The following is a 24783-nucleotide window of genomic DNA, read 5'->3' as shown; positions in this document are numbered from 1 at the left end:
GTCATTCCGTCCAGGACGCACAGCAGGAAGATGAACATTTGATCATGAATGCTAATTATGTTTACACTTAGTCATTTTGATAATTCTGTTTTGCCTTCACTATTAGCCTGATATGAGGCTTTTCATATTTTGCGGCTCTAGATTAGTTTTGGTTTTATGGTCCAATATGGCTCTTTCAACATGTTAAGTTGCCGAACCCTGGGTTAGGGGTTAGGGGTTAGGGGTTAGGGGATCCTTGCAGGCTGCAGTTCGTCTGTGATCCGCCAGGCGGAGCTGCAGATGTTTCCAAGTACACTTGGCTGCAGCATGCGGAAAGGGGCGGGGACGGACCACTGTCAGTCTCAGACCTTATATGGAAATGGGACTATTGCATTCCGGAAATGAAGGGCGCCAGTGACACCATTTTCCTGTACCAGTCGTGTTTTAATAATTATAATAAAACGCATTTTATTTGACAACGCCTTTCAAAACACCCAATAACACTTTTAAAATTTAAAATTAATTACAAATTAACTACAAATTAAACAGTAAGGAAATGACATACAGGTGTTATGTCACGTGGTATATCTGTCACGTGGTATGTCTGTCACGTGGTATGTCTGTCACGTGGTATGTCCCTTTTTTATTTTTAGATCTTTATTAAATCTTTGTTTTCGGATGTTAAAATTATATCAGTAACAAACAATCTATAATAAGCAATAGTAAGGAATCATTATGGAGATGTATTTATCTATCCTTACACCCTAACTTTCCCAAACAAAAGTCATAAAACATAAATTAACATTTTAGAGACAAATGTACACTACATTAAGACACATTTATCAATCCATCAATGATTTTACTCTCAGGTTATCGTGCAGTGGGTGATGAGAGCTGCTGTAGGGACCCTGGACAGATCGCCAGTCCATCGCAGAAAACAGATATAAACAAATACTTGCTGGTGTTGAAGTTCAAATAATAGATTTTGATGTTGTGAATGGTACTCTTAAAATAAATAAGTTAAAATCTAAAATATAATATCCTTTGCCTTATTAATAAGGACTAGATGGAAAATAGGCCGATAGTCAAAATCGTTGACTAACGGTAAAACGTTTAGTCAATTTTGCCCAACTGGGTTCATCCATTCACAGAACACTTTTGTTCTGTTTATTTGCCAAGTATTTTTCTTATTATTCACAATGTGAATATAATTTACAAACAAATTGAATGACTTTAGAACTTCTAACAAGCTCGACTATTATCATTGTTTACCATAATGTCTAAACTGATTGGTGTCCCACTATTCTGTTTAGAAATTCAAAATCTATTCTACCAATTGCAATTGATTCATAAACTGCGCCCCAAAGACCTTAAATATGCAATTGTTGCAAAACCCAAAGTGATTCATTTAAAACTTTAAATGTAGCTTCAACCTGGAAAGACTCACAGAAAGCAGGTTTTAGAAAGTTCATTTGATAAGAAATGATCTTCGAACCCCGGCAGTAGACACTGCGCTGGTAACTGCCAGAGAGAATGATTCGCTGTTGGGTTTTCTCTATGAAAACCTTTTTGAATAAATTCACTGGATACATAAATTAAATCCATGTGTAAATTGTAACCGTCTCCTCTGATCACGGCGCCGGTCTCATCTCCTCCGTCCTTCACAAACTCCGGCTTGATGTGCAACTGCTCCTCACCTGAGCCTCCATCACCTCCACCTGGTCTCCACCTTCACTCAGCTCACCTTTAGTCTTATGTTTGGATTATGACTCTGTAACTAAACAATGTTTCTGTATGTTCTTGCTTTATTATAAAACAACAGTTGATTCTGACTGTTAAACAAACTTAGCCGTATGTCAGGTTTGTAAAGAACATTTGTAATGATTCCAGTCATTGTTTAAAAAGTATAGGAAACATTACATTTACACATATAAAATATTACAAGTTATTAACTTAGCATGTATTACAAATTTTTAAAACAAGGTGATCCAATTGCTAAACAACACTGTTACAATATATTTACAACTACTTTATTTGATCTACTCTCTCCAACAAAATGCAGCCACAATATAACATCATTTCTTTAAAAACTAAATAATGTAAATCAACTGAGCTACAACAAAAGGAACATTCAAAAATGTACATAATATTGAAATAACACATGAAAACGAATGACTGAACAAGTCAAAAGGCAAATATGCTTCAGCATAAATTATTTAAAATGGCATTTCACAAAAAAACAACTAATGTGTGACAACTGAAATGTGTGAAAGACTACAGAAAACAACTAATATTGTCCTAGCATTCAGTACTGGCATTCAGGGCAGTGTCCAGATGTGCCATCAGAGTAGTAAGGGAACTCTCCTCATCTTCCATGTCCAGTGAAGCCCACAGAGTCTTTATGTTGCCGGTTGCAGGAAGAACATCTTACAACCGCAAAAGGAATCCTGTTTTCTGCCTTGCATGAGTCTGAAAATGTCGCCCAGCTGATCTCACCTGTTGATGAAAAACTGATTTTATGTAGTTGAATCTAATTTCACATGTTTTAGGTGAAAAAAGTCAAAGGTCCTTACCATCTAGCCAAGCAAAGTGAGTCTTCCTCCTGAAACTGGGTCAGACACAATGGCTTCTAAGCACTTGCAGGTCAATGCCAAGGTGAGGGAAGATGTGCCTCCCTGTGCCAGAATCACCTCCTGGAGAACAGCTTCCAGTGCAATCAAAGGCATCTGAAAATAATAATAATAAAAAAAACATGTGCAATGCAAGACTCATACTGGAAGAATGGCTATGACATGATTATAAATGAATCTTAAAAAAAGAAATGAATAAAAAAAAAAAAAAACATCTATACATTGCAGATATGTTTAAACAAGATGTGATTCATTCTCACTCAGAACAGAGTGAGGACTCAGCCTAATAGCTACTAAGATAAAAGAAAAAGGTTATTACACACCAGGAAATATACAAATGATTGGTAGAACAAAAGGCATGTTTGAATTAATCACTGTAGATTCTTTAACATTGTTGTAACTGTTTTGTAGGATTTAACAGTTAATGGCTTCCAGATAACAAATATATGTTCTGCACAAAATGAACAGCCAAAGATTAACTAATCAGATTTACTCAATTACTCTGTAACTTTGATAAAAAAAATAATTAGGACTATTTTTCCAAATGTTATACTCTTGAGTTAATTTTGTTGATATGCAACATAATGCGAGTAACTTAACTGAATGAAGATCACATTTTAATCCATAAAAGAATTAAAACACGATAAATGTTGTTTATGTTAGGTTTCCTCTAACCTTAATTTGTTGTCTTGTACTAAAATACCTAACAGTGCACATAACTTCATTTTTATTAATGTCTGCTGAAATAAATGGGTAATATTATAATCAGTAAAACAGTACTTAATAATAGCCATTTCACAAAATACTTTTTACTTTTAAATGTGTAGTTTGCTGCACAGTTACTAAAAATACATTGTAGTGCTGCTCATCATTACAGTATCATCTCTGGGTTCTACACCCACTTATGATGGCAGCTGTTAGCTTCTAAAAAAACTGTTAGCTTCTAAAAAAACTGTTAGCTTCTAAAAAAAGCTGTTAGCTTCTAAAAAAAGCTGTTAGCTTCTAAAAAAAGCTGTTAGCTTATAAAAAAAGCTGTTAGCTTCTAAAAAAAAGCTGTTAGCTTCTAAAAAAGCTGTTAGTTTATAAAAAAAAGCTGTTAGCTTATAAAAAAAAACTGTTAGCTTCTAAAAAAAGCTGTTAGTTTATAAAAAAAAGCTGTTAGCTTATAAAAAAGCTGTTAGCTTATAAAAAAAACTGTTAGCTTCTAAAAAAAGCTGTTAGTTTATAAAAAAAGCTGTTAGTTTATAAAAAAAGCTGTTAGCTTATAAAAAAAAGCTGTTAGCTTATAAAAAAAGCTGTTAGCTTATAAAAAAAGCTGTTAGCTTATAAAAAAAGCTGTTAGTTTATAAAAAAAGCTGTTAGCTTATAAAAAAAGCTGTTAGTTTATAAAAAAAAACTGTTAGCTTATAAAAAAAACTGTTAGCTTATAAAAAAAGCTGTTAGCTTATAAAAAAAGCTGTTAGCTTATAAAAAAAGCTGTTAGCTTATAAAAAAAAGCTGTTAGCTTATAAAAAAAGCTGTTAGTTTATAAAAAAAGCTGTTAGTTTATAAAAAAAGCTGTTAGCTTATAAAAAAAATATTAGACTTTCAAGAAATGTAACATTGGTGTACAAAAACATATTTAAAAAATATTAACCTTTAAAATAAAATAAAAACACTAGAAAACTGATAAGAATGTAAAAATAAACATTCATAAGTGTAGTTTTACATACCATTATGCTGAACCATAGCAGTTGTTGCTATGTGGTTCTGTACCTTTAAGACTCCTCCGCACTGTATGAGCAAAGGGACAGCGGTATTTGTCTTCAGACAGTACGGGAACAATTTTCTGTCCGATCCCAATGTTGCAAAGTGATAAGTGCATCAGTATAATGAAAATAAAAATTGGGGCATAAAATACATTTCTCACTTATACATTTTTCTACTTTTCGATTTTATCTAATGGTGCCCTGCACGGAAATAATTAGCTATGCTACATGCTAAAATTAGCCTTCCCCTGTAAGAACTACGAATTTCACTCGTTTGCAGCTGTCAATTATATTTTCAACCTAATCTAGAAAAAGCGTTTTGATTTACTATGTGAAAAAAGTTTTAATAAGGTAGAAAATACCTTTTGCTGACTTTGTTCTTGTTCCATTATGAATATCGTTCCGAATGTCAGTGGCGAAACCTCTCAAACTTCTTCCAATCCACCTCTTATCCCCGCTTCTTTAAGGTATTAGTGATTGTGAAAATAGCGCCCCCTTCATTTCCGGAATGCAATAGTCTCATTTCTATATAAGGTCTGAGACTGACAGTGGTCCGTCCCCGCCCCTTTCTGCATGCTGCAGCCAAAACCCTTTCTGCTCTCCTTGCTCACAGGTCGAAGCAGGAAGCAAAAACAGCTGAGCTGGAACAGCAATAAGACCTGAACCTGCTGAGGCGGCGGCACGTGGCCGCAGCCTGAACACCTGAGCAGGTAGACAGCTGATAAACCGTTTTAAAGGTCATAGATACTGCAGGTCTGACAGTAACCTGAAATTCAACTCCACAGATTTTCATTGAACTACGTTTGATTTAATAACGCTTACAGAAAAGAATGTCTAGCTGAAAGTTAAAGTATTAATTAATAATTTTATTTGGAATCAAGGTCACAGCAAACATAGGAAACAACAGAGATGGATGTCTTCTAAATTATTTTTGATTTAATGTAACTGTAATATATTTTTTCCTGATAATTTTTATTACCAATTTTAACTGAATTATTCAGCAACATTTATTTATTTATTTTACCATAAAATATTTTTACTCAAGCCGTAGAAAATCACGTGACCTCTCTTGAAAGAGAAGGACGTTGACGTGGCGAAAAGTAGTCCCGCCCCTTACAGTGCAAATCACTTTCTAATTGGGTAAAATATGTTCTCTGCCTCTTTAGCTCCGCCCCTGTTCATTGGAGAAGATTAAACGCCACAAAGTGACGTCATGACGCATTGGACGGAAGCGGCTCCGCTCTGAAGTTTAAGTAAAACCTCGGTCTCTGTTTTTGGTGGTTTCGTGTTTTGGTTCGTGTTTGCGGTTCGGAACCCGGGAGCAGACCCAGCAGGAGTTCGGGGATCAGTTCCAGGTGAGTTCGGCGTTGGTTCTGGTTCGGCTGGTGTGCCAGTGACCTCTGCTGCTTCATGCTGGTCTGACCCGGGGCAGCGGAACCGGACTCCGCAGATGAAACTCTAACTTTCTCACAGTTCTGGTTCCGGTACCGATAAGAGAGATAGGAAGTTTTTACATCATCAGAACCGGCCAGGTCCAAAGGTCGGTTCGGCTGCTGAAAATCCACCTGCGAGCTCTTTAATTGGTTTCCAGCCTTTGATGGTTCTGAGGCGGGTTCTGGACCCGCATCAGTCTGTCCCGGTTAGGTCCAATTTACTCTGTGATGGTCCACAAACCCCGACTAGAACCACAGCAGATTGTTTTTTTATCCAGAACGTCTACAGGAAAACCAGAACCAGAGGCTGGACATGAACTCAGAGAGGAGGAGGATGATGATGATGATGATGATGATGATGATGGGTCAGTTATCGGGAGGATGAAGAACAGAGTGACCCAGTTTCACTGGTAGAACCCTGGGGTTCTAGTCTGTACTATAGTACAGTACAATCGTAGTACTATACAGTACTATAGCTACTGTAGTATAATAGCATATTATACTTACTGTGCTGTACTACAGTAGTTCTGTGGAGTATTATAGGAATAGTATTACAGTACTGTAGGGTTAGGTGGGTACTACTGTAGTACTGTAGTACTGTAGTACTTTGCTGTATTTTCTCTGTTTCCAGGAATCCAGAACTTTGACCCAGTCTGTGACCTCCTGGTTCTGCTGCAGTAGATCTGAACCGGGCCGAGCCCTTCTGATGTTGGACCGGGCCTCTGGCTTTTTGTTGTTCTGGGCCATTGGCGCCGGGCTGCAGGAAGTCCAGACTCCACCTGGTTCCTCTGAAACAATGGGAGGTTCTGGAGCCCCGCTGGTTCTGATCCGACTGCTGAAAACCTGGTCTGATGATCAAAGCACACTCTGCTGATCTGATCCATAGCAGCAGCAGTTTACTGGTTCTGGTTCTGGTTCCAGTAGCAGATCTGTAATCAGTTTAGTGATTTATAAACTAGCATCAGTTTAAACCAGGTGGTGTAGAACCAGGTGGTGTAGAACCAGGTGGTTCAGAACCAGGTGGTGTAGAATCAGGCAGTTTAGAACCAGGCGGTATAGAACCAGGTGGTGTAGAACCAGGTGGTGTAGAACCAGGTGGTGTAGAACCAGGTGGTTCAGAACCAGGTGGTGTAGAATCAGGCAGTTTAGAACCAGGCGGTGTAGAACCGGGTGGTGTAGAACTGGGTGGTGTAGAACCAGGTGGTGTAGAACCAGCGGTATAAAACCGGGTGGTGTAGAACCAGGCAGTTTAGAACCAGGCGGTATAGAACCAGGTGGTGTAGAACCAGGTGGTGTAGAACCAGGTGGTGTATAACCAGGTGGTGTAGAACCGGGTGGTGTAGAACCAGCGGTATAAAACCGGGTGGTGTAGAACCAGGCAGTTTAGAACCAGGCAGTTTAGAACCAGGCGGTATAGAATCAGGTGGTGTAGAACCAGGTGGTGTAGAACCGGGTGGTGTAGAACCAGCGGTATACAACCAGGGGGTGTAGAACCAGGCGGTGTCTCCATCCTCCTGGTTCTGGTCAGAACTCCAGCTGCAGGTTCTGGACGTTGGTTTGTCATCAGACCTGCTGCAGGAATCAAAGCTGGACGAGTTTCTCTTTAGGTCTCTGGTTCTGGAAATGTTCTGCTAGAAGGCCCACTGTGGAACTGGCCTGACGTGGCTCTGGAGGTCAGAGGTCAGCCTGATCTCCAGTCTCAGGAAGAACTGAAGCTTACTAGATTTTTTAACTAGATCAATAGCTCTAGCTTTACAGCTCTAGATCTAAAGTTAGATTGTTCCTCTTTTGTTTCTGTTCAGAAAATGTTGTCTCATCCACTCATTTATCTGTTCCGTGATTGGATGGGGTCAAAGGTCACCTGGTGGCATCATAATGTAGAGCTGTATATCATCTGCGGTGTCATGGTGACTGATCATTGTGATAACCTAGCACCGACTCTGGCTGGTTCTCCACTCCCACATATTTCTGAATATGAAACATGAGGGTGAAACATGAGGGTGAAATATGAGGGTAAAACATGAGGGTGAAACATGAGGGTGAAACATGAGGGTGAAATATGAGGGTAAAACATGAGGGTGAAACATGAGGGTGAAACATGAGGGTGAAATATGAGGGTAAAACATGAGGGTGAAACATGAGGGTGAAACATGAGGGTGAAACATGAGGGTAAAACATGAGGGTGAAACATGAGGGTGAAACATGAGGGTGAAACATGAGGGTAAAACATGAGGGTGAAACATGAGGGTGAAACATGAGGGTGAAACATGAGGGTGAAACATGAGGGTGAAACATGAGGGTGAAACATGAGGGTAAAACATGAGGGTGAAACATGAGGGTGAAATATGAGGGTAAAACATGAGGGTGAAACATGAGGGTGAAACATGAGGGTAAAACATGAGGGTGAAACATGAGGGTGAAACATGAGGGTGAAACATGAGGGTAAAACATGAGGGTGAAACATGAGGGTGAAACATGAGGGTGAAACATGAGGGTGAAACATGAGGGTGAAACATGAGGGTAAAACATGAGGGTGAAACATGAGGGTGAAACATGAGGGTGAAACATGAGGGTGAAACATGAGGGTGAAACATGAGGGTGAAACATGAGGGTGAAACATGAGGGTGAAACATGAGGGTGGAACATGAGGACAGAGTCGGGCGGCCATATTGGTGGCTCCTGGGTTATTTTTAAACGTTTATGGCTGCAGACGGCGCCGCTATAAGGAAGTTCAACATGGTTCAGCACATGAACCTTGACCCCAGTTCATGTGGGGTCAAACCATCACTTATGATGGTTCTGAGTCAGGGCTGGGCACTCCAGGTCCTGGAGGGTCTCCTGCAACTTTTAGATGTATCTCTACTTCAACACACCTGAGTCAAATACTGAGGTCATTAGCAGGACTCTGGAGAACTTGATTGTATTTAGGAGGTGATTCAGCTGCTGCATTCAGGTGTGTTGGATCAGGGAGACAACCAAGAGTTGCAGGACACCGGCCCTCGAGGACCAGGAGTGCCCACCCCTGAGTGATGGTGACAGACCGTGCTGGATGATAAATTGACCTTTAAGTGGCAATAATATTGTTGTTTAGGAAACATTTCAAACTGATGTAATACTATACAGATCAATAAACTTTAAATTGTGTCTAACATTTAACTCTGGGTCTGGAAGACATTTAAATGTCCAAATTAATAAACAAAACATCAAAAAATGAATTTTGAAACAAAATGATTCTTCAGAATAAGAGCGAGTTGAGACCAAAACAGCAGACTGAAGACGTTTCAATTTCTCATATGATTAATTGGTTTATTGATTATTGTGGCCATCCACAGGAACACTGTGACCCGGTCCGACCCAGTTTGATCCCTTACTGTAATTCTTCATTCTGTTCATGTTTATGAACTAAATCTGAAACGTTTTCCTGCTGCAGCTGTCACGCTGCTCTGCTCAATACTGGGTCAGAGTGGAGCATCACAGAAACACAGGATCTTGTTTTTATTCAAAAACTGGTTCTGGTTCTGGTTCTGCTGTGTTCATTAATGATTGATGCCGATCCACTGTGGCTGTAGAACCATAAACAGTCGGGGTTCCGCCCACTGCAGCTCATTGGCTGCCATAGGATCATTCTGGCCTCTGATTGGCTGAAGCTGTTTGTCTGTGCTGATTTAAAGCTCGCCCCTCTCTCTCTCCTCCAGTGTCTTCAGTGCCTTGGTCGCCCAGCTCTCTCTGCTCCAGGTAAGGCTCAGCAGGAACTTCATTACCCATAATGCATTGTGTTTCTACTGGATTGGATTCTGACTAAAACCGGGTCAGTTCTAGTTCTGGTTCTGTCCCAGGAAGCTCAATTCTGTGATTCATTTGGGGTCCAGTTCTCCAGTGGTCATTCTGGAAATCAGCTTGTATTTTCCAATTGGTTCTGGACGGTTCTGTTTTTTCCCCACATTCCTCCCTGGAATGTTGTTAGGTTTAGATTCAGACGAACCAACAGAACTAGACTTTTTCCTGGGTTCTGGTCCGTGTCCTGCCGGTTCTGTTCAGAAGCTCATTGGTTCTGACCTGCCTGGTCAACTGGTGGATGTCAAACCAGAAGGGTTCTGGTTCTGGTTCTGGTTCTGGTCCTGGTCCAGCCAGCAGAACCTGTGGCTCTGTGGAGGTAAAACTCTGACAGGCAACCACTGACCTTCCTGCTAGCGCTAACATCATTAGCACTAATCGATGGGCTCTGATTGGTCGGTTCTGACCGCTGTGGCCTCGGGGCCCGGCGACCAATCAGATTACAGAAGGATATCTGGCACTGGCGTTGCCATAGTTACGCCTGCAGACTGTGATGTCATCAGCTGTCACTGTGAGTCGGTCTGGACGAGCGACCTTCTGTGCAGGAGAGAGAGAGAGAGAGAGAGAGAGAGAGAGAGAGAGAGAGAGAGAGAGAGCGCTGCACAGGTGAGTTCACCTGCAGTCAGGTGCTCCCGGTCCTGTCGCCTTGACTCCAAACCGGGCCGGTCCATCAGAACCATCTGCAGTACCGCGCTCTGGGGGGCGCTGCAGTGAACTGATGATGTCTGTTTCCTAGCAACCATGGATCACATGAACCACAGTGCCATGGCAACGGACCACGTCCATCCCAGCATCAGCACCACCACCGTACACCAACATGGCGGCGACGGCGGCGGCCACGCCGGCCACAGCATGGTGAGTCAAGTCACTGCTGGGGTCACTGCTGGGGTCACTGCTGGGGTCACTGCTGGGGTCACTGCTGGGGTCACATGATTCTTCTGGTTGCCTAGGCGATGACCTTCTACTTCGGCTACCAGAACGTGGAGCTGCTGTTCGCCCAACTGGTCATCAACTCACCTGGAGGCAAGTATCCTTTCCACCCAACACCACTTCCTGTCTGTCCCGGCACTAACCCCGCCCCCTCCTGTCGTCCAATCAGAGATGTTCGGTGCCTGCGTCGGAGTGTTCCTATTGGCCGTTCTCTACGAGGGCCTGAAGATCGGCAGGGAGATCCTGCTGCGGCGCAGCCAGGTGAACGTCCGCTACAACTCCATGCCTCTACCTGGAGCCGACGGCACCATGCTGATGGAGACGCACAAGACGGTGGGGTGAGAGACACACTGAGAGAGAGAGAGAGCGGTGTTATGTTTCCTGTCAGCTCAGTGACAAACAGGAAGTCCTCAAGGGGGCGGAGCCTGTTCTCTAAGGATCCACATGCAGGTAACCCAGCAGGTTCTGGTGCTGTTGGGCCAGTAGGGGGCGCCCTGCTCTGCATGGAGATCTGCGCCCTGAGCAGCCCTGGTGGCCATTAGCCCCTCCCCCTTGATCATCATGGCATCGCCTGCAGTTCCAGCCAGCAGAGTGTGTGGCCGTGTGACCACCGGATGGCAGCACTGAGACGATTTAGATGGAATAACGCTGAAATAAAATGTACAGGATATTGTCATTCCAATAGATCTTCAAAGAGCCCACGCACATTAGTTATGGGGTGGGGATTAGTCCTCACCAATGCGTTAGGAGGCGGGGCTTCTTTCAGAGTAATATGAGGTCAGCATGAAGCTCCACCCCCTGCTGCAGCAGTTTCCTGTTCTGTCCTGCTCCTAGCAAACTGCTCTCCTCTCCCCCAGGCAGCGGATGCTAAGCCCCGCCCACTTCCTGCAGACGGCGCTGCACATCGTCCAGGTGGTGGTGAGCTACGTCCTGATGCTCGTCTTCATGACCTACAACGCCTACCTGTGCATCGCCGTGGCGGCCGGCGCCGGCATGGGCTACTTCCTGTTCAGCTGGCAGAAGGCGGTGGTGGTGGACATCACGGAGCACTGCCACTAGCTAGCTTCACCTTTACCACGGTAGCCATCGCAATGGTGACGTCCGATCATACTGTAGGTTAGCGATTAAGTTTTCTTAGCCAATCAGAGCGCAGATTACCTGAGGATCACATGTTTGTTTTAGTGCCATGGCAACCGTAGCTAGCAGGTGGGTAGCAGAGCCACCAACCAATCACCAGACAGGATAGACTAGCTCCACCCAGTCACGTTTATTCTCTTTTTAATTCCTGTTTACATTTTTCAGATAAAGATCAAGTAAATTTTTACAGTGAATCTTATTTTAAAGATAATCTTCTGATAATTTTTCTGGCGCCGCCATCGGCCTTGCAGCCGCCGCCACTGCCTTACCTGACGGCCTCCATGCTGCCTGATGCCATGGACGCGGACAGGCCTCAGTGTTGTAGTTTTAGTCAAGTAAGGATCAATTATTGAGCTGCTGTTTTTATTACTGAGGTGGGCGGAGCTAAATGTGGACCAATGAGATTGCAGGGATGTTAATGAGGCGTCAGTGCTGCTCAGGGAGCCTCTGATTGGCTGCTGTACCTGAAGGAGGGGGGCAAAGATGGAGGGAAAGCACATTAAAACACTAAATGTGAGGTCATGTTCACCTCTGTGATTCATGTCGTTACTTTTCATTGATCAAAGTTTACTGATCAGAAGTTGACCTGTTTGGCCTCAACAGCGCCCCCTACGCCAGCTGATGAAGTGAAGAGGTTAAAGGTCGTCTGTGTGATGTTTAATGTTGTGAAGAAAACTTTTACTGTTTGAAGCTGGAACCAATAAACTCAACCTGAAGCAGAGTCCCAGAGTTTGTCTGTTCAGAACCACACTGGGTCTGAACCAGCAGAACTGGTCGGAACTTTTGGAGAATCGGAGTTTCTACCAGAGCCGCCATTTTGTTTTCCAGCTTCTTGAAGGCTCAACAGCCTGATAAGGAAGGCTGGTTCTGTTCTGGTTCTGATCTGGTTCTGTTCTGGTTCTGATCTGGTTCTGTTCTGTTCTGGTTCTGATCTGGTTCTGTTCTGGTTGTGACTGTGGAAACTTTGGTGATAATCATGCAAAGAGGGATTCTTCATAGAATCAAGAAAATGATGGCCGACCCTGAACGTCGTGTTCATCAGTGTCTTCAGTCAGAGGCTTCTTCAGGGTCACTGCAGTACAGACTGCTACAGGAGATTCTTCCTGCCAACAGCAGCAACACTGAAGAATCCAAATGTATGAGTTACAACATTCAATTTCCCCTTGGAACTAATAAAGTATTTTTTATTTAATTAAATGTAAATTCAGGTCAACTCCCAGGAGAGATGATTGGAAGAAGATTTAGCTCTGGAAAATATTTATTTTTTATTCATTTTAATGAGGAAAAGTGAGAAAAAGATCAGAAAACTGGTTTTTGTAAGTCGCATTTCACGCACACAGATTATGGTTGAACCTGAAAGTCCTCAGCCAGACCCGACCTGTTCAGCGGAGGAGACACAAGACCGGATCCAGAACCGGTGGGTTAGGGTTAGTTCTGAATCGGTATCGGCTCTGGGGGAAATGATCCGAGTCAGCAGGAGGTCGGAGTGGTTCCTCTGAACTGTTCTACTTCTTTTCTCCGTTGCTCAAAAATGAGGTCGGGTTTAAAAGAGAACGTTCAGACAGAACCAACAGAACCTCGATGATCTGGTCCAACATTCAGTCTGTTGGGTTTTATGTTAGCTAAATGAGGTTCTGGTTCTTGTGACTCAGACAGGATGAATATTAGTGCTTCCAGTTCTGCTCTGCTGTGTTCTGGTCCAGTTAACCAGATTGGAGGTTCTGGCTGGACCGTCGGAACCATCTGTGGACCTTCACGTCAGCCTGAGGAGACTGGCAATAAACATAATAAATATCATATTAATTATAAGCATCCAGATGAAGGCAGTATGAAGATCGATATGCGCATTACCACAAGGTAGGACAGGTTGATGCAACTCCACCTGCTGCAGCAACAGGGAGGGGAGGGACAGACCGCTGTCAGTCTGACATATGGAAAAGGACCGTTGCACTCCGGAAGTGAAGGGGGCGCTATTTCCTATATTATCCATGTCTCGCATTTTTATTTTCCTTTGAAATCTGTGATATATTTTCACCTTTAGGAAGAATTTTCACTCTCAGCATATATTTGATCTTCTCTCTATTATTTACTTCAGCTCACAATTTTTAACTGAATCTGTAGCTTTCTGTGTTCTTCTGAATCTGCTCCTGAGTCGCATCTTTTGGGCTTGATACTGCTTCTAGTGGCGTGGGGTGGTAACACAACTAATATCATTACATTATTAAATCAGAATAGCAGAAAGTCTTTATTATTAGTATTAATTCTGGCATTACTGGAACCATAACAAATAAATTCCCTCACCAAACACCTTTTCATTTTCTGAAGGATGTAGAGGTAATTAAATTAGCTAAACAAAACCTGAAAGTGATTCCAGTTTCTCTCGATGGCCAACCTGTTGAAACTGGCAAATTTTAAATTCCTGGTGTCGTTCCTGGACATTTAGCTCCACTTTGCAGAAAACACTTCCTGTATCTTTAAAGACTTTCTCAGAGACGCCATCTTTAAGAGGATCTAGTGACCTTGTTACCCAACTAGAGCTTGTTGAGCTAAAATGTTAAAACTCAACATTTAACTCAAGTTTGAAATTTTCATCTCCTCGGCTGGTTCCGTCTCATGAGCTGCAGATTAACAAGCTTTTAATGAAACTTTCACTGGCAGGTAAAACAGCAGGTAAATGGTGGTGAAACCAGAACCAACTTTATCTCAACTGTTTGTTGAAAGATGATGGAAGATGCAGGAATATTTTAGCAGAGAGCATCCATCCTCTTTCTTCATCAGTTTGACCTCTGACCTCATGAAGCCGTTTCTGTTTTCCTCTGGTAATAACAATCTATTGGAAATCATTTATTGACAGGGCAATAATTATTCTTTACCAGCTAAATGATAACATTTACCTCCAGCTTGCTGAGAGTTTTACTCTATTCACAAATTGTTGATCATGTGATTCTATGAATAGGATTTATTGTTTTAGAGTCAAAGGAAAATTTCCATGTTGATAGACTAAATAGTTTCATCTTATTTGTTCCTATATATGAGACTTTTCCAACAAAAAGTCTCTCAGAATAATATACATGGCAGCGTAAAAATAAAAATGTGAATTTTTGCTTGTATTTGTTTAACAACCCGATTGTTAAGCTTTTCTCCAGCTTATTGATCATCAATACATTGCAAATGGTATTTTATTATTATTGATCATGTTGTCTTTTATGTCTCCTTATTTCTTTTGTTCCTTGTATAATTGATGGAGATATGTAGATATTATTCATAATGTATGAAAGTATTATGTCATTTAATTAGCTCTATATTTTCAAGGAAATGAAAATATGTGGTGTTTTATCTTTTACAGTGTCAAAAATGCCTAAATTAACAATAAATAATACAGACTTGGTGCTATTCTGATTTAATAGTAGTTGCGTTACCTCCCTACGCCACTAGAGGCAGTGTCAGGCCCAAAAGATGCAACTCAGGAGCAGATTTAGAAGAACACAGGAAGTTACAGAATGTGTTAAAACCGAGCTGCACTGAATAAAAGAGAGAAGATCAAATTCATGCTGAGTGAAAATCCTTCATAACGGTGAAAATATGTGAGATTTCAAAAGAAAATAAAACAGAGACAATAAATAATATAGGAAATAGCGCCCCCTTCACTTCCTGAGTGCAATGGTCCCATTTCCAAATACAGTAAGAGACTAACAGCGGTCCGTCCCTCCCCTCCCTGTAGCTGCAGCAAGTTCTTCTCCACATGGTCGGAACCATATGGTCAGAACGGGCTCTTTGCACCTGCCGTGATGACAGCACAACCTCATGCGCAAATGTGGCTCTTTTTTCCGCTTTCAGTTACTATGACTGCTATAAAAGAATAAACACGTATATACTTGAGAATAAGGTACAAACATTGTCCATTAGAATGGCAGAGAAATGTTTAGATACTTAAATAGCAGATTTTTACAAGAAAAATGTCAGAGAATATTGTCTACTAGCATAAGCTAAAGCTAATGTTAGCCACAATGAGCTAAAACCAATGTTAGCCACAATAAGCTAAAGCTAATATTAGCCACAATAAGCTAAAGCTAATATTAGCCACAATAAGCTAAAGCTAATGTTAGCCACAATAAGCTAAAACTAATATTAGCCACAATGAGCTAAAGCTAATATTAGCCACAATAAGCTAAAGCTAACATTAGCCACAATAAGCTAAAGCTAATATTAGCCACAATAAGCTAAAGCTAATATTAGCCACAATAAGTTAAAGCTAATATTAGCCACAATGAGCTAAAGCTAATATTAGCCACAATAAGCTAAAGCTAATGTTAGCCACAAAGTTTAAAGAAAGTAAATCTCCTTCGTATCTGTGAATACAAAATGAGGCGAACATCTTAAAACTTTTCTCCAGCTTATTGTTGGGGCTTCTGATCGATGTTCACTATTAACTGTTACCTTGGAAAAGCCCTGCAGAAACCCGCCGCAAAGTACCGTTTTCAACACATCGGAAACAATTGAGCCGTTTTTCCGCGAACGCGGAAGTTGAAAAAAACCCCACGCCTCACTCGGTCCCTCTGCCGGACAGCAGGTGGCAGCACCGATCCCTCGGTCCTCCTGCTGCCGGAAGTGCAACGGCAGCGAGTGTTTCCGGTGGCAGGAGTGTGTTTTGCTGTGGGTCAGCTCGGTTCGTCCATCAGGTCGTTCAGGTTCTCCTTCGGTTTGAGTCCATCTCCCCCCGGCTCTCGGTTCCGGTCCATGCCCGCCTCTACGCTCTGATCCGCGGTTCTCTCTCGGTCCTGGTTCCTCATGGCCTCCAGAAGGCCGGACAGCTTCGACGGCTACGGGTTCCGGAGCGACCAGTACGGAGCCGGATACCCGGTCAGCGGGGTCTCCGGGGAGCCGCAGCAGCACCAGTGGGTCACCAGCCCGCCGGACATCCCGGGCAGCCGGAACCTCCACCCCGGCGAGCGGACGCCGCTGTACGAGGAGGCCGAGCCGGGCTGCGGCTGGGAGGCTCCGCGAGCCGCGGGCGTTCCTCCAGGTAGGTCGGTGTTCTGGCTGGGGGTCCGTGAACGCATCGTCGTTCACGGACGAACGACGACCGTCTGGACAGCCTGTCCAGACGGTCCGACAGGCTCTTTTTCATCAGTGGGTCGATAATATTATCGTGATAAATCGATTACCGGTGAATGACTGCAATAATCGATCAGAACTTTCTGCACTCCATGAGTTCACATGGATGGGATTATTTGGACTGACGTCTTTTTATTGCCTCATGAATATATAATGACTAACAGGATCAAGAACTTTTATTATAACATTATTAACATATATATTATGCAGCAACAGCTGCTCTTGTTGTTAGTGTGAAGGTGAAATTATGATCATTTTTTGTGGAATGTTCTCACGCTGCAATATTTTGGTCGGATTTGCAAAAAATCCTTTCAGAAAAAAATGGAAAAAATATTGTTTTATCAAATTTACATACTTAACTCATCTTTAACAATTCAACATTTTTTAGATGAAATATGTGCAGTGAATTTTATTATAATCCTAGCAAAATATTATGTCCACAATATAAATGGGATGAAAAACTTCCCTCTTAAAATATTTATTGCCTCTGTTGAAAAAACTTAACTTTAATAATAAGAAACTGGTAAAAAACTCTGATCCAAAAATTTAACTTCAGATCCCTGTTATTTTTTTCTTTTCTTTACCTTTTTATTCTATTGTTGTAATATACCTTTCTTCATATGTATTGAATATATTTTTGACACATCGTTATATTTTACCCAATGTAAATATATTTATTTAACTTTTGTCTTCTAGACCCTTAATATCAGTAATTATTCTTTATTTGTTTTTATTGTAATATTTAATATTTGTCTTGAGTTAACATGTTCAAGAAAACCAGTGAGAGCTGTGACATCATCGCGATGACATCATGTTGGTTCTCCTCTGTGTGTTTCAGAGCAGCTGACCGGTTCGCCGGCTTCGGGATCGGACTGGTCAGGTCAGAGTTCATCTGCTTCCATGGTCTCTGTTTTTAGTCCAGAGTGGGAGTCCTGTCCATACCAGCTGCGGTGGCTCAAAAGTTCTGGTTCTGGTGGTTGTGTAGGTCCATCAGAACATTGAGTCCTTATTTTACCGGACCCGTTGTGGATCAGAACCAGATCTGAGGAACCGCTGACCCGGTGTCTCTGTGTCTCTGTCAGCAGTCTGTTCACGGAGAACGTCTTGGCCATCCTGCATCGTGTTCCGGCGCCAGTGCCAGGTATGACCAGCAGCACCTCAGGTCACATGGTGTCTGTGCTTAGCTCTGATTGGTGTCTGTCCCCAGGTCAACTACCACGGCCACTGCTACCACCTGACCCCGTTCAGCGCCGTCGGCGTCATGTACGCCATCACCAAGGCCCAGGTGAGCTGATCTGCTTCCTGTTTGTGGCAGAGGGACCATGTGACCAATCACACAGGCTTGCTCTGTCTGCAGGGGCTGAAGGCTCTGTGGAAGGGCATGGGCAGCACCTTCATCGTCCACGGCATCACCCTGGCGCCGAGGGCGTCATCAGCGAGTTCACACCGTTACCACGGTAACCGCCCAGCCACCAAGCGCTGCTGAGGTTCTGCTAAGGTTCTGGTTCTGGATTCTGCTCCTCTGCTCCTGCAGGGAGCTTCCTCACAGCTGGAGCTGGAAGGAGCTGGCCGGACACCTGCTGCTCAAAGGGTCGTACTGCCGGGTCGGGAGGTTCTGCCGGGCCAGACCGGGGGTACTAAAGGTGCCAGTCGTAACTCCGCACTGAGCTCCAGCAGCCAATTAAATTGCTCGTAGCACCTGATTGGTCATCTCGGTCAGAGGGAAACTGAAGTCCTGTAGCAGTCTGTAAACGGATCCTCTGATGAAGACGCAGAAGCTCGTCTTTCACTGTACACAAATTGGTCAGCGTTCCGTTTAGATCTGGTACCGTTCTGACGGCCCGCTTCCCGGGTGCAGCCCTGCTTCAGAAGTGTTTGGTTGAGAAATTTGTCGTCTGTGTCACTGAGCTAACCTGACTGTGTTAGCTCAGGTTACACAGACAGGTTAGCTCACTGACAGTCGGGTCAGTGAGCTAACCGACTGTGTCACTGAGCTAACCCGACTATGTCACTGAGCTAGCTGTCTGTGTCACTGAGCTAACCTGACTGTGTCACTGAGCTAACCCGACTGTGTCACTGAGCTAGCCTGACTGTGTCACTGAGCTAACCCGACTGTGTCACTGAGCTAACCCGACTGCGTTAGCTCACATTACACAAACAGGTTAGCTCACTGACAGTCGGGTCACTGAGCTAACCCGACGTGTCAGTGAGCTAACCCGACTGTGTCACTGAGCTAACCCGACTATGTCACTGAGCTAGCCTGTCTGTGTCACTGAGCTAACCTGACTGTGTCACTGAGCTAACCCGACTGTGTCAGTGAGTAACCCGACTGTGTCACTGAGCTAGCCTGTCTGTGTCACTGAGCTAACCCTAACCCTAACCCTAACCCTAACTGCGTTAGCTCACAGGTTACACAAACAGGTTAGCTCACTGACAGTCGGGTCACTGAGCTAACCCGACTATGTCACTGAGCTAGCCTGTCTGTGTCACTGAGCTAACCCGACTGTGTCAGTGAGCTAACCCGACTGTGTCACTGAGCTAGCCTGTCTGTGTCACTGAGCTAGCCTGTCTGTGTCACTGAGCTAGCCTGTCTGTGTCACTGAGCTAACCCGACTGTGTCACTGAGCTAGCTGTCTGTGTCACTGAGCTAACCTGACTGTGTCACTGAGCTAACCCGACTGTGTCAGTGAGCTAACCCGACTGTGTCACTGAGCTAGCCTGTCTGTGTCACTGAGCTAACCTGACTGTGTCACTGAGCTAACCCGACTGTGTCACTGAGCTAACCCGACTGCGTTAGCTCAAAGGTTACACAAACAGGTTAGCTCACTGACAGTCGGGTCACTGAGCTAACCCGACTGTGTCACTGAGCTAACCCGACTGTGTCACTGAGCTAGCCCGACTGTGTCACTGAGCTAACCCGACTGTGTCACTGAGCTAGCCTGTCTGTGTCACTGAGCTAACCTGACTGTGTCACTGAGCTAACCCGACTGTGTCAGTGAGCTAACCCGACTGTGTCAGTGAGCTAACCCGACTGTGTCACTGAGCTAGCCTGTCTGTGTCACTGAGCTAACCTGACTGTGTCACTGAGCTAACCCGACTGTGTCACTGAGCTAACCCGACTGCGTTAGCTCACAGGTTACACAAACAGGTTAGCTCACTGACAGTCGGGTCACTGAGCTAACCCGACTGTGTCATGAGCTAACCCGACTGTGTCACTGAGCTAGCCCGACTGTGTCACTGAGCTAACCCGACTGTGTCACTGAGCTAACCGACTGTGTCACTGAGCTAGCCTGACTGTGTCACTGAGCTAGCCTGACTGTGTCACTGAGCTAACCTCACGTGTCACTGAGCTAGCCTGACTGTGTCACTGAGCTAGCCTGTCTGTGTCACTGAGCTAACCTGACTGTGTCACTGAGCTAACCTCACTGTGTCACTGAGCTAGCCTGACTGTGTCACTGAGCTAACCTCACTGTGTCACTGAGCTAGCCTGACTGTGTCACTGAGCTAGCCTGTCTGTGTCACTGAGCTAACCTGACTGTGTCACTGAGCTAGCCCGAGTGTGTCACTGAGCTAACCGACTGTGTCACTGAGCTAGCCTGATTGTGTCACTGAGCTAGCCTGACTGTGTCACTGAGCTAACCTCACTGTCACTGAGCTAGCCTGACTGTGTCACTGAGCTAGCCTGTCTGTGTCACTGAGCTAGCCTGAACTAGCCCGACTGTGTCACTGAGCTAACCCGACTGTGTCATTGAGCTAGCCCGACTGTGTCACTGAGCTAACCCGACTGTGTCAGTGACCTAGTCTGTCTGTGTCACTGAGCTAGCCTGACTGTGTCACTGAGCTAGCGTGTCTGTGTCACTGAGCTAACCTGTCTGTGTCACTGAGCTAACCCGACTGTGTCAGTGAGCTAACCCGACTGTGTCACTGAGCTAGCCCGACTGTGTCACTGAGCTAGCCCGACTGTGTCACTGAGCTAGCCCGACTGTGTCACTGAGCTAACCCGACTGTGTCACTGAGCTAGCCTGTCTGTGTCACTGAGCTAACCTGACTGTGTCACTGAGCTAACCCGACTGTGTCAGTGAGCTAACCCGACTGTGTCACTGAGCTAGCCTGTCTGTGTCACTGAGCTAACCTGACTGTGTCACTGAGCTAACCCGACTGTGTCACTGAGCTAACCCGACTGCGTTAGCTCACAGGTTACACAAACAGGTTAGCTCACTGACAGTCGGGTCACTGAGCTAACCCGACTATGTCACTGAGCTAGCCTGTCTGTGTGTCACTGAGCTAACCTGACTGTGTCACTGAGCTAACCCGACTATGTCACTGAGCTAGCCTGTCTGTGTCACTGAGCTAACCTGACTGTGTCACTGAGCTAACCCGACTGTGTCAGTGAGCTAACCCGACTGTGTCACTGAGCTAACCCGACTGCGTTAGCTCACAGGTTACACAAACAGGTTAGCTCACTGACAGTCGGGTCACTGAGCTAACCCGACTGTGTCACTGAGCTAACCCGACTGTGTCACTGAGCTAGCCCGACTGTGTCACTGAGCTAACCCGACTGTGTCACTGAGCTAACCCACTATGTCACTGAGCTAGCCTGTCTGTGTCACTGAGCTAACCTGACTGTGTCACTGAGCTAACCCGACTGTGTCAGTGAGCTAACCCGACTGTGTCACTGAGCTAACCCGACTGTGTCACTGAGCTAGCCTGTCTGTGTCACTGAGCTAACCTGACTGTGTCACTGAGCTAACCGACTGTGTCACTGAGCTAACCCGACTGTGTCACTGAGCTAGCCTGTCTGTGTCACTGAGCTAACCGACTGTGTCACTGAGCTAACCCGACTGTGTCAGTGAGCTAACCCGACTGTGTCACTGAGCTAGCCTGTCTGTGTCACTGAGCTAACCTGACTGTGTCACTGAGCTAACCCGACTGTGTCACTGAGCTAACCCGACTGCGTTAGCTCACAGGTTACACAAACATTTAGTCACTGACAGTCGGGTCACTGAGCTAACCCGACTGTGTCACTGAGCTAACCCGACTGTGTCACTGAGCTAGCCCGACTGTGTCACTGAGCTAACCCGACTGTGTCACTGAGCTAACCCGACTATGTCACTGAGCTAGCCTGTCTGTGTCACTGAGCTAACCTGACTGTGTCACTGAGCTAACCCGACTGTGTCAGTGAGCTAACCCACTGTGTCAGTGAGCTAACCCGACTGTGTCACTGAGTAGCCTGTCTGTGTCACTGAGCTAACTGACTGTGTCACTGAAGCTAACCCGACTGTGTCACTGAGCTAACCCGACTGCGTTAGCTCACGTTACACAAACAGGTTAGTCACTGACAGTCGGGTCACTGAGCTAACCCGACTGTGTCACTGAGCTAACCCGACTGTGTCACTGAGCCTAGCCCGACTGTGTCACTGAGCTAACCCGACTGTGTCACTGAGCTAACCCCGACTGTGTCACTGAGCTAGCCTGACTGTGTCACTGAGCTAGCCTGACTGTGTCACTGAGCTAACCTCACTGTGTCACGAGCTAGCCTGACTGTGTCACTGAGCTAGCCTGTCTGTGTCACTGAGCTAACCTGACTGTGTCATGAGCTAGCCTGAGTGTGTCACTGAGCTAACCCGACTGTGTCACTGAGCTAGCCTGATTGTGTCACTGAGCTAGCCTGACTGTGTCACTGAGCTAACCTCACTGTCACTGAGCTAGCCTGACTGTGTCACTGAGCTACCTGTCTGTGTCACTGAGCTAGCCTGAACTAGCCCGACTGTGTCACTGATGCTAACCCGACTGTGTCATTGAGCTAGCCGACTGTGTCACTGAGCTAACCCGACTGTGTCAGTGACCTAGTCTGTCTGTGTCACTGACTAGCCTGACTGTGTCACTGAGCTAGCCTGTCTGTGTCACTGAGCTAACCCGCACTGTGTCAGTGAGCTAACCCGACTGTGTCACTGAGCTAGCCCGACTGTGTCACTGAGCTAGCCCGACTGTGTCACTGAGCTAGCCGACTGTGTCACTGAGCTAGCCCGACTGTGTCACTGAGCTAGCCCGACTGTGTCACTGAGCTAACCCGACTTTGTCATTGAGCTAGCCCGACTGGTCACTGAGCTAACCCGACTTTGTCATTGAGCTAGCCCGACTGTGTCACTGAGCTAACCCGACTGTGTCCCACAGGCTAACCGCTGTGGTGGCGCTACCGTTCTACTGCGCTAGCCTCATCGAGACCGTCCAGGTGAGTCCTTACCATACCCCAAGCGTCACCCAGGAGACCAACGCTTCAGTTTCTGTACCAGCGGGTGGCCAAAATGTAACGGGTTGTTCGGGTCCTCTGACCTCTGACCCCCTACTGACCTCTGTCCCCAGAGTGAGATTGTCCGGGACGAGTCGTCATCTGGTCTGCTGGACTGCGTCCGTGAGGGTCTGACGCGGCTGCTGGGCGTCGGCGCCCCTCACAGCCGCCGCCTGCTTCCTCTCAGCTACCTGCTGCTTCCTGTGGCGCCCCCGCCATCCTGCGCTACGCGGTGGCGCCTCCGTCCAGCGGGCGGTGCTGTGGCTGCACCAGCGCGGCGGGGGGAAGCGCGCCCGGTCCCGTCCGACCCCCTGGACGCCTACTTCCAGAGCTGGCGGCGGCGTGGGCGGGGTCTCTGGCGGCGGACGTGCTGCTGTTCCCCCTGGACGGCCTGGCGCTGCACCGCCTCAGCCTGCAGGGGACACGCACCATCATCGACGCCACAGACGGGGCGGAGGTGGCGGGAGCGGCGGCAGCCCGCTGGTGCTGCCGGTCAACACGCAGTACGACGGCCTGGCGGACTGCCTGCACGCCAATCCGGAGGAAGGAAGGCGCCGCCGGCTTCTACCGCGGCTTCGGCGCGCTGATGGTGCAGTACTCGCTGCACGGCGCGCTGCTGGCCGCCGCCAGGACGCTGCTCAGGGTCGTGCTGCTGGACGCCAGGGCCTGCTGAGGCGTCGCCATGGAGACGTCATGACCACAGACTTTGGTAATTGGCTGATAAGCTGCAGACTGAAGGTTCGATGGGGTCACTGCTTACATCATTTCCACATCCTCTCCTCTGATCGACTTAGATTCTGTCTCCTATTGGCTGCTGGAAAACAAACGTGATGTAAACAAGCGATCCGCCCAGCAGATTCTGTGTATAAAAGTGTAAAAAATGAAACGTTGTCTGTGAAAATGTAGATTCAAATTAAATTATTTGTGATTCGTTGACAAATAAATACTGAATTTTCCTCCTCATAATTGAAAATAAATAAATTGTCAGATGTTAACCTGTGAAACAAACTCTTCTTCTACACATTTACAGTAGAGCATTCTGGGTAAGAATGACTGGTGGGGGCGGAGCCATCACTCTGATCAACCAATCAGGAGAGCCCAGAGAGTCAGTTGAGACAAGCGACCAATCAGCAGCTGGATGAACCTCCAGGTTTCCTTCATAGCGTTTAGTTGTTATGGTGGCGGTTCACCATGGAGGGCTTTCTGCTACCTGAAGGTCAGAGGTCAGGCCTGGCTCATCAGGGAACTGCAGGTTACCCTTCATACAGGGTTCATACTGGTCATGAAAAACCTGGAAAGTCATGGAATTTTGCAAATATGGACAAAAAAGTGCATTTTGTTTCTGTGGTTCTCTGGGACTCCCGGAGGACCAGGGAATCTTGTTCCCTCACTATAACCTGCAGTTATGAGGCAGAATGAATCCTTTCTTACAGCGGCCGCTGCATTTCTGCCTTAATACAAGGTTATGGGAGCTTTTTCCATGAATGCTAATATGTCTTAGTGAAATTTCTGAAGGTTTATATCTTTTTCTTTAGGCACCAAAAACATGATTTAAACAGAAACTTTCCATAAGTAGAAAAGCAGTAAACATACATCCTGATTTGGGCCATTTCTGAGTCATCATTGTAGGGTGATAAATAAAAACTGATAGTTTTATGGTGTCTCTGTTGTGCTGGTTGGTTGAAGGC

The 24783-nt window shown here is 45.4% G+C and overlaps 1 protein-coding gene and 1 pseudogene across 2 annotated transcripts; both read left to right on the top strand.

Moving 5' to 3' along the window:
* The first annotated feature begins 5003 nt into the window (after window positions 1-5003).
* On the top strand, window positions 5004-12412 carry LOC129356964 (high affinity copper uptake protein 1-like). Of its 2 annotated transcripts, none has more exons than XM_055026498.1 (6): window positions 5004-5067; window positions 5524-5712; window positions 10361-10479; window positions 10575-10647; window positions 10724-10892; window positions 11412-12412. In XM_055026498.1, exons 3-6 carry the CDS (start codon window positions 10366-10368, stop codon window positions 11611-11613), a joined length of 558 nt encoding a protein of 185 aa, XP_054882473.1. In that variant the 5' UTR covers window positions 5004-5067; window positions 5524-5712; window positions 10361-10365; the 3' UTR covers window positions 11614-12412. The 2 variants fall into 2 exon arrangements, with proteins under 2 accessions (XP_054882473.1, XP_054882472.1); XM_055026497.1 differs by lacking the exon at window positions 5004-5067 and adding an exon at window positions 9486-9525.
* Window positions 12413-16308: 3896 nt separating this feature from the next.
* LOC129356963 (mitochondrial outer membrane protein SLC25A46-like) lies at window positions 16309-23785 on the top strand (annotated as a pseudogene).
* Window positions 23786-24783: the final 998 nt, after the last annotated feature.

This window comes from Poeciliopsis prolifica, unplaced genomic scaffold (genome assembly GCF_027474105.1).
Source record: "Poeciliopsis prolifica strain line A6 unplaced genomic scaffold, Auburn_PproV2 SCAFFOLD212, whole genome shotgun sequence".
In the NCBI taxonomy this organism is placed as follows: domain Eukaryota; kingdom Metazoa; phylum Chordata; class Actinopteri; order Cyprinodontiformes; family Poeciliidae; genus Poeciliopsis; species Poeciliopsis prolifica.
Note: the sequence above shows the minus strand (reverse complement) of the source record. Positions and strands in the feature narration are given on the sequence as shown.

Bases quoted from the DNA above. Each gene is read 5' to 3' on its own strand.
- LOC129356964 (XM_055026498.1), top strand. From the start codon at position 10,366: ATGGATCACATGAACCACAGTGCCATGGCAACGGACCACGTCCATCCC. The intron at 10,480-10,574 runs GTGAGTCAAGTC...CTGGTTGCCTAG, and splicing joins GCCACGCCGGCCACAGCATG to GCGATGACCTTCTACTTCGG. The intron at 10,648-10,723 runs GCAAGTATCCTT...TCGTCCAATCAG, and splicing joins GGTCATCAACTCACCTGGAG to AGATGTTCGGTGCCTGCGTC.